General features: G+C 49.5%; 1 protein-coding gene across 1 annotated transcript in view; it reads left to right on the top strand.

Moving 5' to 3' along the window:
* Positions 1-16232, top strand: part of SOS1 (SOS Ras/Rac guanine nucleotide exchange factor 1) — a 2649334-nt gene that overhangs the window by 1842410 nt on the left and 790692 nt on the right. Inside the window, exon 15 of the mRNA XM_069606702.1 lies at positions 13314-13433. Coding sequence (XP_069462803.1) covers positions 13314-13433 — 120 coding nt within the window. The remainder of the gene's footprint in view (positions 1-13313; positions 13434-16232) is intronic.

Raw genomic sequence — 16232 nt, 5'->3', positions numbered from 1 at the left:
TGAACCGCGAATCAACGGACCGCTCCTTGTACCTGAGAAACTCCACGGCTGGTTTCTTCCCTGGCAGTACAACAGACTCCTGTCTTCCTCCACGACGAAATCCTCTGTTCCCCCGGACGAAGCACTGACTTGCATCCGCTGCCAGGGACAACTGCCCCCGCTGGAGTGTTCTCACCACTTAAAGGTACTGTGTCCGCCAGGCCTCCCTTTCTAAAGATTGCTACAAGGTAATAATAACCCCTTAACGTTCTGGACTGGGCTGGCCGCCTTGACCCTCTAACTGGTCCCTTTCTTTCGTCCAACTCCTTTTTGAACCATTACAAGACTTATGTGCACTGCAACCGTGTGACCTTGGACACATTTCGTTTGATCCTCTTAAAGTGGATCCAGCCCATTGAACTCTAACTTCACGGTTTTACTTTGCCTTCCTCTTTGTGTTATGTTCTTGTAAAAGCGTTGGGATCTGTTTCAATTTGGTCTCTGCTTTTCTCTCCCTTTTTAACTAACTATTAGAGTGCCATCTACGTTAAGCGCTCACCTCTGTCTGAAAATAAGTGGGGCTTTACTTAAGACTTGTCTAATATTCTTTTAAGGGAGTGTATATCTTTTAGTGATCGTGTTTTTGAATTGCTTACTATTAGTGCCTGTGTGTTTTTCTAGATGTGGTTTTAAATAAATAATTATATCTCTTTTACACCAAGCCCTGGTCAGTGTTTACTTGTTCTATTGTGTTCTCTTGACCTATTGTGAATACTCTGTATACTGCCTAACTCTTCTTGAGGGAAGTCTGACTGCTCAGCCACAGCTACCAAGTGAATCTGTGTGGTGCAGACTGCTACCAAGTGGGTTTACTGCCAAACACATGTAGTCTTAAATCTTTTGCAGTGGTCCCAGAGGGAACTGCACAGGTTTCTGCCTAACAGCGTGTCCGTCAGATACGGACGTCAAAGCTTTCCCTTCGTTTCAGCCCTCGGCGCCCTTGATGTCAAAGCCAATGGCACCTTTGGGGCCTTTTGGCCATAATTTATCATCGGAGATCCCTGGTACTGTGGATCCTCAAGGAAGGCTACTTCCAAGTCTGTAAGGCCTGTTATAGACTCCAGACCTTCGGCTGTTCCGAGACAGGACTTTTACCTCCCTCTGGATGACATCTGAGGAGGAGGAGAGGTCAGATTTGGATCTTGACCCTGTTGAACATGATGTGGCTCCTGTCTTTTCACAGGATAGCCAATTGGAAGACTTGACAGTCTCTTCATGACGCTAGTGGCCTGGACACTCACCTGAGGTGTAATTTGGCAGGCCTGAGCCTGGGGCTCATGCTGAGTCGTCGTACAGGAAACTTATGGCTAGAGTAACTGAATACCTTGGGTTGGTCCAGTCCTCCTGAAGCTTTTATTCAGGATGACTTAACAGACATTTTGCATCAAGGTCTGTCTTCTGACCCGGTGTTGCCATTTCATTTGACCTTGCAGAAAAGGGTGGTGGCTGCTTGGCGGACCCAGAAATCTCTTCTGGCAGTTAACAAATCGTTAACTAAAAAATACTACCCTTCCGGTAGCGACCCCAGCTACCTTTTCACCTCACCCCACTCCCGAGAGTTTGGTGGTTCAGGCGGCTACGGCCACCTCGAGGCAGGCGGCGTACCCTACCATCCCTCCTGATAGGAACGACAAACACTCTGTGGAACTGTTTGTCTTGCGGCTGAGCATATTCCCGGGGTGGAAGAAAGGGATGGGTTCCTTGTTCTCGTGCAAGGATGTCATGTGTGAATCCCTTCAGTCGGGTTTGGACACGGCCGACAGTGTTAGCCGGTCCATGGCTGCGAGCACCGTTATACGCAGATTTGCCTGATTGCAGAAGTCAGGTTTTGCTCTGGATGTGCAAGCCCGTCTCTTGAACGTGCCCTTTGATGGCACGCATTTGATTGGCAGCAAGGCTGACAGCCTTCAGAGGTCAGAGGTTGCAGACCTTAAAAGCTGCAGCTGTCACGATTTCAAACCAAACCCCTCTGGTTACTACAGGTGCGATCTGGACCCGCAGGATTGCTAGCTGGCGCCAGAAACATAATGACTGTTGATGAGGCTCAGTGGCACTTCCAAGATGGCTCCCGGATTTAGCCATCAGGTGAGAAGTAAGATGGCCCCAGGTTTTTCCTCGCATAACATTATCCATGGTGGTCTAGTGGTGCTGGGTGCAGCCCAGGGCTATATAAGCCACGCCCTGGGCCGCACCCAGTACTTAGCGTTTTCCTTGGCTGCTTTCAGGCAGTGTGCCGCTTGCCTCCTGCTTTAACCTCCACATGCGGTGGACCCGTTTTCCAGTTTTTATGCGATTTCGTCTCTCCAGCAACAACCAGCGGCGCGGCTCTGCAACAAGAAAATCCACTGCAGCAGCCTGCAACACCTTGAAGGACTCTGCGCAGACCCTCAGCGGTATCTGCAATGAAAGACAACAGACAGAAAGTAAGCAGATATTGATGCTACCCCTCCGTCCCTCCCTACCAACCATACTTACTGAGAATTGTTCAGGACGCCGCCGCGGGAACACGGATTACATCAGAAGGCAACTCCGTTCTAAAGGAAGAGCGGGGCGTTATATAGTGTATTGAACTCCTGATTTAAACGCGTGCTGCACAACGCGGTTTGGACACCAGCCTATATTTGTTGAACAAGCACGATCAACAGAGAGAGGTGGTTAATTTGAGACTACAACGTGTTTTGGACACTAGTCCATATTTGTTGAATACGCACCATCAACAGAGAGAGGTGGTTAATTTGAGACGTAGAGACTTTGAATGAACATTGCTAGTAGCTGATTGGCTTCCCCAAAAGACTCCAAAAGCACCCAATTGCGCCGCAGCAGGTCTGGGCCACTGCTCCGAGTGAAGGAACTGGAGAGACTTATTTACCACGGTGAGCAGGGAATACAAGACCCTGGTTGGAGCTGTTGCCCACGAGACCGCAGCAAGGCAGTGGTTTATGTCCCAGCAACCCAGTCAGCCGTTACTAGACCAATTCACTCCCTATCTCTCCAGTCGCTGGGCATACAGCCTTGCAGTGCATGTTGGGGGAAGGAGTGGTTTGGATCAGCAGCATCATCGAATCCTGCAGCACACATCCACCGTCCAGACCAGGCACTCCTGCAGGACCCCACAAGTAAGCGTTACAGCAGCAAAATCTTTAAGCGCAGCTGTGCGTCAACCTCTGCCTTTCATCCTAGGGGACAGCAGTGGAGGGGAGGCTCTTTTCGTTACTGGTCCTCCTTTGGTAGAACGTGCGGAACCGCCAGTCAAAGGGGCCAGCGTAAAAGTACCGCTGTGGTCGGGGAAATGGAGGTGTCAAAGCCGCTCAGGCAGCTGCCTCTTTGCCTTCAGGCGCTGCCACAGCAAAACAGTCATGAGGCATGTCCCATGGTTCACCGGTTGAGGGCAGACTGTCTCAGCAACTCGGAGAGTGGCGAGCCATTACTTCGGATGTGTCGGTCCTGGATACAATACAAAGAAAGACGGTGGATTAAAACCCATCATGGACTTGCGTTGGTTGAACAAACTTCTAAGGAAGGACAAGTTCAAGATGGTCACTCTTTCTCAAGTCCTCCATGCCCTTTAACTTCATGGTTGGTTGGTGTCTCTGGACTTTCAGGATGCTTACTTTCATGTGCCGATTCATCCAAAGCACAGAAATTACCTGAGGTTGGCGGCTGGCAACTCGCACTTTCAGTTTCGGGTCCTGCCATTCGGTTTGACCTCCACCCGAGGGTCTTCACCAAGCTAATGGTGGTGGTGGCGACGCCTTATCTCAGGCGACGGGGGATTCACATCTTCCCCTACCTGGACGACTGGCTGATCCGTGCGCGTTCTCCCGAGCAAGCATTGGAACACCTCTGTCTCACCTGCCGTTCCCTCCACAGGCTGGGCTTCTTCCTCAATTTCAAGAAGTTGTATCTGACACCTTCCCAATAGCTCCAGTACATCGGGGCTTTGTTGGACATGTCCTTGGAAGTGCTTGCCTCCCAAGATGAGGGCCCATCACATTGTACAGATGGTGGACAAGTTTCAACATGCCAAGCGTCTCCTGGCTTTTGAATTCTTAAGGTTTCTGGGCTTCATGGCATCCTGCATTTTTCTGGTGCCAGAGGCCAGGCTGAGGCTGAGATCCCTGCAATGGGTTCTCAGGATGCAGTGGTCGTAGTTCTCGGGCATGATGTCAGATCCTGTTCAGATTCCACTCTCGGTCTCCCAGGATCTTTTGTGGTGGGCCAACGAGGGGAACCTTGTTAGAGAGAAATCTCATAAATGGCTGATTTCCCTTACCTATTGAGTCCCTCAGCAGCTTTGCTGGATTTCTAGGATTTATTTTTGTTCACCTGGTAAGAGTGTGAGCCTTTTTTCCCACTCTTACATGTGTTTTGCTGTGTGTTTCCACTTTTTGTGTGATCTTGAGCACTGGAGCCTCACCTACTCCATGGCCTCCTATTTTTTGTGTTACACAGCACCTTCCGTGCAGTGACACAGGGTTGTCTTTTGAGACTTTCCAATGACTCAATTTTCTGGGGCTGACTGCTGTCCCCCAGAAAAGGTAAAGTTGCTATTAACTTTATTTTTAGTCACTTTAAACCACAGACCCAGTACACCCCATCTTACATGGAGTATTGGAAAGGGTTAACTCTTATCCATTTTTGTCTGTGTCTCTTGGAGCATTGTTTTGCTCCCTTTACATTAAGACTTGGCTGGAGGCAGTGGTAACTACCCTACCTTTTTTCTACCCCGGTTATCTTATATAACCATGGTATTGTTTCAGGCTATTATATTAGCCTCGAACATAAACCCGCTTGACCGAATACATTTTATTTTGGCTGCGGCTGGGTTTATTCGCCATTTCTTTTTTTTAAAGTCTTTCTCGTGTTTTTCTCTGCGCGCCAAACCGGGGATGATTCCTTTGTTCGCTGTCTTTTCGCGGGCTTCTGCACAAGCCCTCCTTAAGGCGCCTGAAAGTCTAGGTAGGCAGGATGTGAGGGAGGGATCTTCGGACCCCTGCCATGGGGTCCCGTGGTAACCCAAGTCTCAATCCTGTTTGATTGGCTGAGGGGACTGTCCTTGCCAGGACAGCCACCCTGCTGTGTGATTGATAGCCAGGCTGTATGAGTGGGGGAAAAATGCATAAAAAGCAGGTCTCTGGGACTGGAAGAGCAGAGTCGCCACTGGAACGAAAGAACCTATGAGGAGCTGATGGAAGAGGACCCCTACAACGACTGAACCGCCCGGTGAAGCCCTGCTGCAGGTCCAAATCTTCAGAATCCGACGACAGAGAAGATCCTCCAGGAAACTTTTTCCCTTGAGCTGGTGGAACCAACCTGTTTGCCCAAACTGCAAGCTAGGACCCCTCCTCTGGTCGAATTTGCTGTACAGAGCTACAGTGGGCTGGATAGCCAGGAAGGTCGGACCCTGCTTGGGTTTTAATGAGTGCACCTTTTATTCATTGTTTTGCTCTGCTGCTACGTCTGAGATCCTCACAGCTATCCTTTCCCTCACAGATAACACTCATGGACAGAACTACGCTTCATGTCTCTCCTGATGAAGGCCACCACAATAACGTGCTCAAAAAAAGCCCTCGTTGGCGAAACACTACAGTGTCGATGATCCGTGACACTACTGTTTAACGCCTGTTGTATGTTTATATATAGTGTTGTGTACACTGTCTGTTAAATACCCCTGGACTAAAAGTAGTCCTGGGCAGCACTCTCTCAAGTTCTGTTTTACCTAATTGTTGTATCCACTTGTGCACCTTGTTGGGAACTTTACCTCCACAATCCAGAGGTTGGTACACAGATGTACCCCCCCATTGTTGGAATACCAAACCTGTCCGTGTCACTTTCGTGCTTATCGAAAGAAATATAAATACCTAACATTTTGTGTGAAAAAGTTGTTTTGAGATTATATACTTTTTCCAAAACTTTACAGCTGTATGGTGATCTCACATCCTGATTCTTTTGATATTATTACATGATTTTCATTTAAGACAGAAAGTGGTTCTTCCGTCTTTCTATCCTCCTCATCCTGGTGAGAAAGAGGAGTGACTCCATAGGTTGGATCCTAGGAGAGCTCTGAGCTTTTGTATTTCTAGGATGGTCAGAGTGGACGATCAACTTTTTGTGGGACGATCAACTCTTTGTGGGATATACTGGACACTGATTGGGCCAGGCTGTTACCAAACAGACCTTGTCCAGGTGGGTCATCCTCACCATTACTGAATGTTACCGATTGGCGGGTAAGGGCCCTCCTGAAGGGTTGCAAGCTCATTCCACTAGTGGCGTGGCTACTTCCATAGCCCTACAACGGGGAGTTCCTATTAGGAATATTTGTGATGCAGCTACATGGGCTTCTATCCACACCTTTGTTAAACATTATTCCCTGGATATGATCCATGGTCAAGATATGGCCTTTGGTAAGGTGGTTCTTTATTCTGCCATCTGATTGGTTACTCTAAATTCTTTTCCCTCCTACATTTTCTGGTACTGCTTTAGGAGTCTGTCAAAGGTGTGGAATATGTTGGAGGACACAATCCATTCGAAGAACAAGTTACTTACCAACTGGTAACGTTCTTTCGACTGGATGATCCTCCAACGTATTACACATCGCCCTCCGAGCCTGCCCCTCTGGAGAATTTCCTATGTGATTGCAGCTTACGTTTCCGCAAGGCTATGTGGAATCAAGCAGGCATTGGATAGGTGCCACACGTTATGCAGGAGAAAACATAAACTGAGGCTACGGGCGATCTGCGTCCTATTTATAACATCCGGTGATGTTGCCCTCGACGGAGGCCTTCGAGGGACATCAACTCGACGCAGGAAGCCATCTGCCGAAAAAGTGTCCGAAGTACACAGCTGTCGACATTACATGTCAAAGATGTGGAATACGTTGGAGGAACATCCAATTGAAAGAACGGTACTAGTTGGTAAGTAACTTGTTCTTCTGTAGTAGAGCGGCTCATATTGCCCCATAGGAGGCTTCTGTCTCCACAATGAAAGGTAGGGTTTGGTCTGGTTGCCTGAGAATTGGAGCTGTCACAAAAGTCTCCTTGAGTTGTTTGAAATCCTTGTCTGCCTCTTGGTTCCATGTGAATGTTACCCCTTTTTTTAGCAAGGCAGTGATAGGTAATACTATGTCAGAAAACCTTGGAATGAATTTACGATAAAAGTTTGATAGACCCAGGAATCTCTGTATGTCTTTTACGGAGCCAGGAGTGGGCCATTGGGTGCTTACTGTGGTCTTGTGAGGGTCTATTTCTAGCTTGTCTGCGGGAAGTATGAAGCCTAAATGGGGAACTGTGGATGCCTCAAATATACATTTTTCGGGTTTGGCCAAAAGGTGATGTTGGCGAAGTCTCTGAAGCACTTCTCTCACGTGTTGGCGATGTTTCTCGAATGTGCGAGTGTAGACCAAGATGTCATCCAAATAGACCACTAATGAGGAGAAGAGCAGGTCTGCAAATATTTTGTCCATAAAACGATGGAATTGGGCAGGCGCGTTTACCAGACCGAAGGGCTTTACTCTGTACTCAAAGTGGCCTAAGGGTGTTCTAAAGGCCGTTTTCCATTCATCCCCTTCTTATATCCTTAAGAGATGGTATGCTCCTCTAAGTTCTAGTTTGGTAAACCACTTTGCTCCCTGTACAACCTCTGTGATGTACTTCATTAGGGGCATGGGATATCGATCCCTGATGGTCAAGCTTTTGAGACCTCTGAAGTCTATGTAGGGCCTAAACTCTGTTGTTCCCTTTTTAGCTAGAGGCTCCAGCAGAAGATGTTGATTATCTGATGAGACTGTTCTGGAGATTGGTTGTCAGATATTCCCTAAAAGCTTCCTTTTCAGGTATCGACAATGGGAACATCCGTCCGAATGGGACAACAGCTCCAGGTTGTATCTCTATTTTGCAGTCTTCCTTTCTGTGAGGTGGTAGTTGTCAGGGTTGCACATCAACAAAGATGTCTTTGAACTCCTTGTAGGATAGTGGAATAGAATTGATGCTTTGCACAGAAAGCGGAACTGAATCAGCCTTGTGTGTCTGTCCTTTCTCGAAACAAAGACAGGCGTGGAAACGGAATTCTACTGTATTGGCCTATGCTCGGATTGTGTTTCTGGAGCCAGGGTATACCCAGTATCACTGGGAAGTGGGCTGCTCTTATTAGATCAAACACAAGTCTTTCCTGGTGTGCGTTCATCTTGACAATAATTTCTTGTCTCTTGTATAATAGGTCTGGACGTCAAAGGCGTATCGTCTACATCCTCTACCGGAACAGGTTGGTCTTTCTCTCTTCTCGGGATGGAATGCTCCTTTGCCCACAGGTCATCAATGAAATTTCCAGCAGCACCGCAGTCAAGCATTGCTAGGCATTCAACCGAACCGAGTTTCCTTCTTTCCATTCTAGTACCACCTTGAAGGCCATTAAATGACAAGAGATGTCAGTGGATACCTGTGGAGCGGTAACACAGGGATTGGCCATAGAAACCCCTTCCTTGTCCCTTATCAGGGTCAGTGTCTGTCGTTTCCCGACCTCCGGGGAGGAACTTCGGGATAATCACGCAAAATGTGCTTATCCGAGCCACAGTACATACAAAGGTTCATTTCCTTGTGTCTCTTTCTCTCAGTAGCGGTAAGTGGACCTCTGGCCATTCCTATTTGCATAGGTTCATCAGTATGTACACCTGATGGTTTCTTCTCAGGTAAGGCAGGGAGACTGGGAGGAAACGGGGTGAGATGTCTTGGTTTCTTTCTTTCAGCTCGTCGCTCCGACAGGCGGAACTCGATCTCTAAGGCAAGGGAAACCCGGTCCTGAAATGTCGAAGGTCTGGCTGTCCTAGTCAACTCGTCCTTTATCTCGTCATGTAGACCTCTTCGGAAAAATGTATTTTTGGCTGAATCCGGCCATCCGGTCTCATGGGCAACCCTCTGGAAACTAGACACACAGGTTTGTACATCGGAAGTGCCTTGTCTGATGTCTAGGAGGTTCTCATATGTTGAATACAACACCTCACGCCTTTCAAACCTGGCACAGAACTGCTGTAAGAAAAGCCCGTAATCATTAAGGGAAGGGTCAGAGTTTGTCACTAACTGGGTATCCAACGCCAGGGCGTTTCCCACTACATTTAAAATGAGAAACCTGACCTTAGCACGATCCAACTCGTATGATTTAGGGCGAAAAGTGTAATACACCACACGGGCATCTAAGAACTCCTTTAGTCTTTTGGGATTGCCATCATATTTGCCACAAGTCAAAGACAATGGGGGAATGTCCCCTCTGTGTTCGTCTCTGTGGTGTACATGCTGTTTTAGAGCAGTATTGTCAGCTCTCAGCGTCTGTACTTCTGCGGTAAGTCTTTGCAGGGCGTTGACTAACTGTTGGTATTGTTCAAGACTATCCATGGTCCTGTGGCGTTGCAAACTCTCATAGACTGGGGTGTGGCTAACTTGTACAATGCCCTCTTCGGCCGCCGCCTCCTCCTCCACCTCACCTGATGTTTTGGAATAATCTCTTTGGTGGAGATCTTTCTCTGTTCTCTCCAACCGCTTTCTGTCTTCTTCCCTGTGTTCTGTTTGGAGAATTTGGGGCGAGTTCCCGTGGAGACCACCTTGCCTAATGGCTATGTGCCTGGCAGCGGGGACCTCTGGGGAGCCCACCCCACCACCAAGGAAAAGCAATGCCGAAAAACCCTGGATTTGATGAGATGTCCGGAGGGCGATGATGCAGGAAGAATGCCCAAGGTTCTTGGAGGTAATCTGGGTAGGTGGACAAATCCTTAAGGTTCTGCGAGGAAGGTGGGGCTGCGGCGGACTACAGTTCCCAGAAGGCACTGGGATGGGTAGTCAATGTCTGATAAGGATTTGTGGAGATAGTTTTGTATTTGTATTTATTAACTTTTTATATAGCGCTTTACTCCAAAGTGCTTTACAAAAGGACAACGAGAATTACCATAAGCAATGCATAGCAACATTTAAATCAAGTACTAAAAAAACAGTATAAGGAACAATTTACATGAGTGATGCGATTAAGCATGAGTGAAGAAGGACAATGGCGAAAGAAGCAATAGAAGTGGAGGGTATGGGGAGAGTGAGGTGAGGAAGGAAGTTCAAGCGGTAGACGGAACTCTACCTAAAGGGGTTGTGTATGCGTGTACATTGAGACGTCACAAACTTGACTGGAGCGGGCCAGTAACCCGAAGCAGATGCAGGAAGCTCTGCGAAGAATGCGGAAGGCAGAAAGTGACCGCGAAGGTGCAGCAAAGGGAAAATTGCAAGGTAGGGAGCAGCGAAAGGATAGGAGGGGAATTAGAGAGGGAGGGAAGGAGGGCTGAGTAGGTAAGCAAACCACAGCGAACAACAGCGTGAAGACCCAAAAAGCAGGGTTGCAACGCACCAATGCTTTCTCCCGACGCGTTAATATACATGTCATGCTCCTTTGTCAAAAAAATTAGAACGCTGAATTCAGTTCTGACAAGAAGCGTAATGGATCAGCACCTCCTCCATTGATCCCATACCTTCCATGGTCTGTGGATCATTACATGACCTCTCCTCCTCCCTCCTGGGTTCGACCACTCAACTCCTTCTTCTTGGAGACTTTGACAGCCACCTAGATTCTCATTCTCTGTCTCTCTCTGTCTCTCTGTCTCTCTCTGTCTCTCTCTGTCTCTGTCTCTCTGTGTCTCTCTCTCTCTCTCTCTCTGTCTCTCTCTCTCTCTCTCTCTCCCCCACTCCCACTCTTTTATCTCTGATACTCTTGAGGATCCGCTTGAAGCCCAAAGCCGAGTGCAACTCCTGGTATGACTCTGACCTCATCACGTTTAACCGCAAGTGCAGGGTGGCTGAGAGGAAATGGCTAGCTTCTTGTGAATCCTCTGACAAACTGACCTGCCGCCTGCTCCAATGGCAATGCCGGCTCTCTGTCCACACTAAGAAGAGAGCCCACATCCAAGCCTGCTTCTCTGCGGCATCTAACAACTAAGCCAAACTCTTTAAAATATGCAAGGAGCTGGCCAATCCTGCTGCAGTCTCTACCTCTCATGTCCCCTCCCAACCTCTCTGCATAGCCCTGGCTTCTCATTTCATCTCTAAAACCCAGGACATCCTGTCCACCCTCTTGTCCTCCCCTCCCCTCCCCCTTCCTTCTACCCTCTCCTCTACCTCTGGCCCCTCTCCTCCCTCTTTCACTTCCTTTCCTCTGTTCTTCCCAAACAAGGTTTCTAGACAAGTCTGATCAATGAAAGCTTCGTCAAAACAGGTACCTCCCTGGTCTTCCAAAACCATCAAGGACCCAATTGACAACCTCGCTCCTCCCTGGCTGACTTCTGAAACCACTCCTTCGCCACTGGAGCCTTCCCTTCCCCCCTGAAGCACGCTCTTGTGCACCCTCTTCTCAAGAAACCCTCAGGCGGCCCCTCCTGCCCGGCTAACTATCACCCAATCTCCATCACTCCTTTCCTGGGCAAACTCCTGGAAAAGCTAACAATCTCCCAGCTAAATCTTCACACTGAATCTGTTGGTTGTCTCCATGACCATCAGTCTGGCTTCAGAGCTGCCAGAATCATGGAACCTGCTCTCCTGAACATCCGTGAAGACCTGCTCTCTAACCTTGATTCTAATCTTCCCTCTGTCCTCATCTTACTCGATCTCTCTTCTGCCTTTGACACGGTCAACTATGCCATCCTGCTCAGTCGTCGTTGTGATAACTTGGGTATAACTAATCAGGCCCTAGCCTGGCTAACCTCATTCCTCTCTGATTGACCCTCCCAGGTCCAACTTGTGTCCTTCCTTTCCACTATCTCACTCTCTACCTGTGGTGTTCCCCATGGGTCCAACCTCTCTCCCTGGCTGTTCGACCAATACCTGGCACCTCTCGCCCACTGCATTGCCGCTCTCTGCTCCAACTTTCAGTGCTATACAGATGACACTCAGGTTGTTTTCAGGCTCCCCTCTGCCACCTCTTCTCTTTCTCTCATCTCGGTCTGTCTGCTATCCAGGAGTGTTGTGCCGCCAACAATCTCTGCCTTAATGCCAGTTAGCCAGAGCTTCTCCTCATCGGCACACCTGCACCCTCCTTTCCTGTCACTCTCTGGCCGGCCTCCCTTGGCCCTCTTCCTGCTCCCACCTGTGAGTCTAAGAACCTTGGGTTCATCTTCGACTCCACACTCTCCCTTTCTCCTCATATCTCTGACGTCTCCAAGAAGTACCAACTGCACCTCCTCAGAGGTATTCTTCCTTTCATCTCCTTCCCCCAGAAGCTCACTGTCTCTAGAGCTCTGGTTCTCTCCAGGCTGGACTACTGTAACAGCCTCTTTCTAAATCTGCCTGCTTCTACTCTCCGCCCCATGCACCTCATCCAGAACAGGACTGCAAGACTTGTCCTTGGCCTCAAGCCCATTGATCGTATCTCTCCAGCACTGAAATATGTGCAATGGCTTCCAGTGGCTGCAAGGATTAAGTTAAAGACCCTCTGCATTGTCCACAAGGCATTCTGGGTCCTGGGTCCTCAATACCTTCAGCTCTCTCTTCGTAAATACCTTCCTACTCAAGCTCTTCGCTCCTCCACCTCCCTCAGGGTCAGTCGCTTCTCAAAGCAACGAGTTGGTGGTAGAACTTTCTTCGGCTGGGGCCTCCCTCTGGAACAGCCTCCCTGCCTCTTTGAAACTTGAGGAGAACCATCTTTGGTTCCGGAAGCACCTCTAGACCGTCCTCTTTGCTTCTGCTTTCTCTCTTTCGCACCCATGCTGATTTCTTGTCTGATACTGCACTGGTCACCTGGCTACCCTCTGGCCCAGGTCCCTGCTCGCCCAGTTGCACACCCGCACTGCCTCCCAGTAACTCTTGCACTTCGGTCTGTATCTGTAAATCTACAGCCCCCCTACCTGCACTTTTTGTCATCTGCGGTCTGCACTTCCCCTTGCACCTGCCACCAGCTGGCCTCACTTCTTGTTATTGTTTGAGCGCATTTACAGCACTGGCCCCCTTCCTTTTCCCCTGGCACTTTTCCCCTCCCTCCTCCCCTTGCACAATCTCAATGTCACTTTGCCTAGTAAGATAGTTGTCTCTGTCCTCCCTCTGTTCCCCCTTCCTTGCCTCGTCGCGCCTTGAAACACTTGTGTAATGGCGCGTTAGAAATATCATATATCATATTATATCATATGAGAACTTTAGTCACTACAGTAAAACTTTAATTATTAATATTTTAAGAATGCTAATGCTATAAGTGGCTCAAAAGCATTGCTTACAAAAACATTAATCAAAACATATTTTGTCTTTTGTTTACATATTAATTTTTAGAGCTGTACAATCCTCTGAGTTAGTGGGAAGTGTCTGGACTAAAGAAGATAAAGAATCAAACTCCCCAAATCTTCTCAAAATGATACGTCACACCACCAATCTTACTCTATGGCTTGAGAAGTAAGTACCAAGTGCTGTCAAATCTCTTCAGTTGCAATGTTGATTTATATGGGTGTATTCTCCCAGCACATTAACACATTCTGTTAAGCTGCTCAATGCTTATGATCATATTTTACTAACCTATTTTTTCATTGAATGTTAGCTTTACGTGCGTGTTATTAGTATCCATTCGGAAATTTACCGCATTCTCCTTCCCAATAAACTTAGCTGTGGTTGTGTGTGCTCCTGGCAGAAGTACACAGTTATTATCATAGAAAAATGTTTAAAAAGTCCAAATTTGAGAACTATCTAAAGAAGATTCTTAATTTTGCTGAGCAACAAAATGTAATCGCTCAAAACCTAAGATTAAACCAACAACCGGCAAAGCAAAGAATCTGATCCTGCAGGACCCCAGAAATGAATGCTACGTCACATCAATGGATCAGTTGTGTTTGAATTTCAAGCTCATCAGGTGCAGCCTGCTTTCATTTTTTCGGAACCTGGAAAGTTGTTCACCTTGTGCTGTCCTCTATGGACAGGAGTGCTACCAGCTACCTAATGGTCTTGCATTATCTGGGAAACCTGCACCCAGATGTAATGAGCCAGGTCTGTATGGAATGTTCAGCCTGGCCTAACCCATCATCTTCCACGTCGGCAGGGTCAACCCCGGACTACACCAATGTCAATTTACAGCAATCGGCTGTGGCTGTACGTGCCTCATATACCATTAACTTCTCCAGCATGGGGTCTGGCATGGATTCACATGCTCATGAATATTCCCCGTCGTCAGGCTGGGAATCCTCGGTAAAGAAAAATCAGTATTAGTTTTGTTTCTGATCTGTCTTTCGTAGCAGTAACCAATCACTGATCTCTGTGTCAGACTGACCACAGCCAATGACTGCCATCTCCCTAAGCCCCGCCTCTGGCAGCCATCTTCAGATTTTTACCGCACGTTCAAGTGTTGGGATCCTCGTGCTATTGCTCTTCAGCTTTAGTGCTTTTTTCGCGCTTTTTCTTAGGAAAATGTTCTCTTTTTTGGTCAAAAGAGCCTCAAGCTCCACCGTTTCTTTATCCGATCAACGGGGACCCGTGTCGGATTCTTCTACGCCCCTCAAGGCTGAACATTTCGTCGAGCCACGCTTTTGGAGGACTCCAGAAGTTTCTCAGGCCCATCTTGATCATGGCCCAGGAGAAAGGAAGCTCGACGCCCGGAAAGCTGTTCAGGGTCTGCCCTGGATGCCAGCTTCAGAATGTCTTTAAGGAGGACGAACACTCCCTTTGCCTCTACTGCCTGCATGAGGACAAGACACACGTGGAGAAGGACTGTGCGTTTTGCGGCAATATGTCAGAGCGGACCATGAAGGACCGCCATCTGCTTCTCGCCAACTGGCTGGAAGGGAAGAGCCCGTCAGGCGAGAAGAAGAAGAAGTCTGAGCGGTCTTCTAAGACCTTTGAGGGCGCCCCGGCGACGGGGGTCCAACAGAAGGCCAAGCACCGCGAGTCCGCTGGCACCGGGAGCGCCGAACGGTCGGGCTCTACGGGCGCCAGGCAGGGCGCATCCTCCCCAGCGCCATCAACCACGAGCCAACGCTCTGGCTCGGGTAAGAGGAAGGCCGAGCACCCGGCAAAGCTCCTGGAGAGACCCCTGTCGAGCTTGAAGGCCCCATCGGAGGGGGAGCGAGGCGGTGACCCTCCCCCCAAGGAGAAGGCGGTTAGCGCACCTAAGGTGGTGAAAGCCTTAATCCACCCGGCCAAGGCCTCTATCGAGACAGTCGCGGCGGCCCTGGCTCAGCCTGTGGAGGCTACACCAGTGGTGGCGACCTCGGGGCCCAGAGTCTCCCTGCCACCGCGCAGGGAGTCCTCTTTCATGCCCATCGACAGGACCCCCGTGAAACCTCCGATGGAGAAGAAAAAGGGGGGGCAGGAGGTTGTCGTGGATTCGGCCTCAACCTCTGAGGAGGAGCTAATCAAAGTCTTAAGCCACGGCGTTGGCGTGGAAGACCACCAGCCGTCGGGAGGGACCCCGACGTAGGAGACGACGAGAACGTTAAGGGTGCCGACGGGGCTCTTGACCGCCCGCCAGACTCCCCTCAACCAGTGCCGCAAGACAACTCGGCGGCCATTTTGTTGGCTATACAGTCCTTATGCTCGGAGATAAGGACGAGATTGCCGTTACCACCAACGGAGGAACCTCTCCTGACGGGGGACCCGGAGCCAGGCCCTTCTGGAAGCCCCCCTCCTAAGAGAAGAAGGATTCATCCTCCACCTCCTTTTCAACCATCGCGCCCTGCTCAGCCCTCCTCCCCGTCCACGACCCGTGGGGATGATACGGGGACTGACACGACCGCGACGGGCACAGACGACAAGGTTTACGACGAGGATCTCCCGTCGTCGCCTCCTCCCCGGGCTCCCCCGCCCGACGAGATTGGATCGTTTCATGCCATGATCGCCAGGGCATCGGAGCTTTTCCAGCTCTGCCCGGAAGAGAAAAAGGAGGAAGGTTTCCTTTATCAACGGCGCGAGACCAAGAGGAAGACGGTCCTCGCTGTACCTCTACTGGACGATATCTGGGATGAGGGTCTCGCCCTCCTCAAGAACCCATCCACAACGCCTGCGAGAAGGGACCGGTACGAGAAGAAGTACCGGGTCCCGGACGCGGCCCCCTTGTGCCTTCGGGCACAGCCAACCCCGGACTCGGTCGTCTCCGCGGCGGCCAGGAAGAAAGCGGGGGGGGCCTCGGCCTCTACGTCAACCTCCCCGCCGGACGGCGAGGGAAAGTAATTGGACACGATGGGACGCAGAGTCATCTCATCGGCAGCG

This window comes from Ambystoma mexicanum, chromosome 4p, assembly GCF_040938575.1.
Source record: "Ambystoma mexicanum isolate Mex_15411 chromosome 4p, UKY_AmexF1_1, whole genome shotgun sequence".
NCBI classification, from domain to species: Eukaryota; Metazoa; Chordata; class Amphibia; order Caudata; family Ambystomatidae; genus Ambystoma; species Ambystoma mexicanum.
This window is presented reverse-complemented; position numbering and strand designations above follow the sequence as displayed.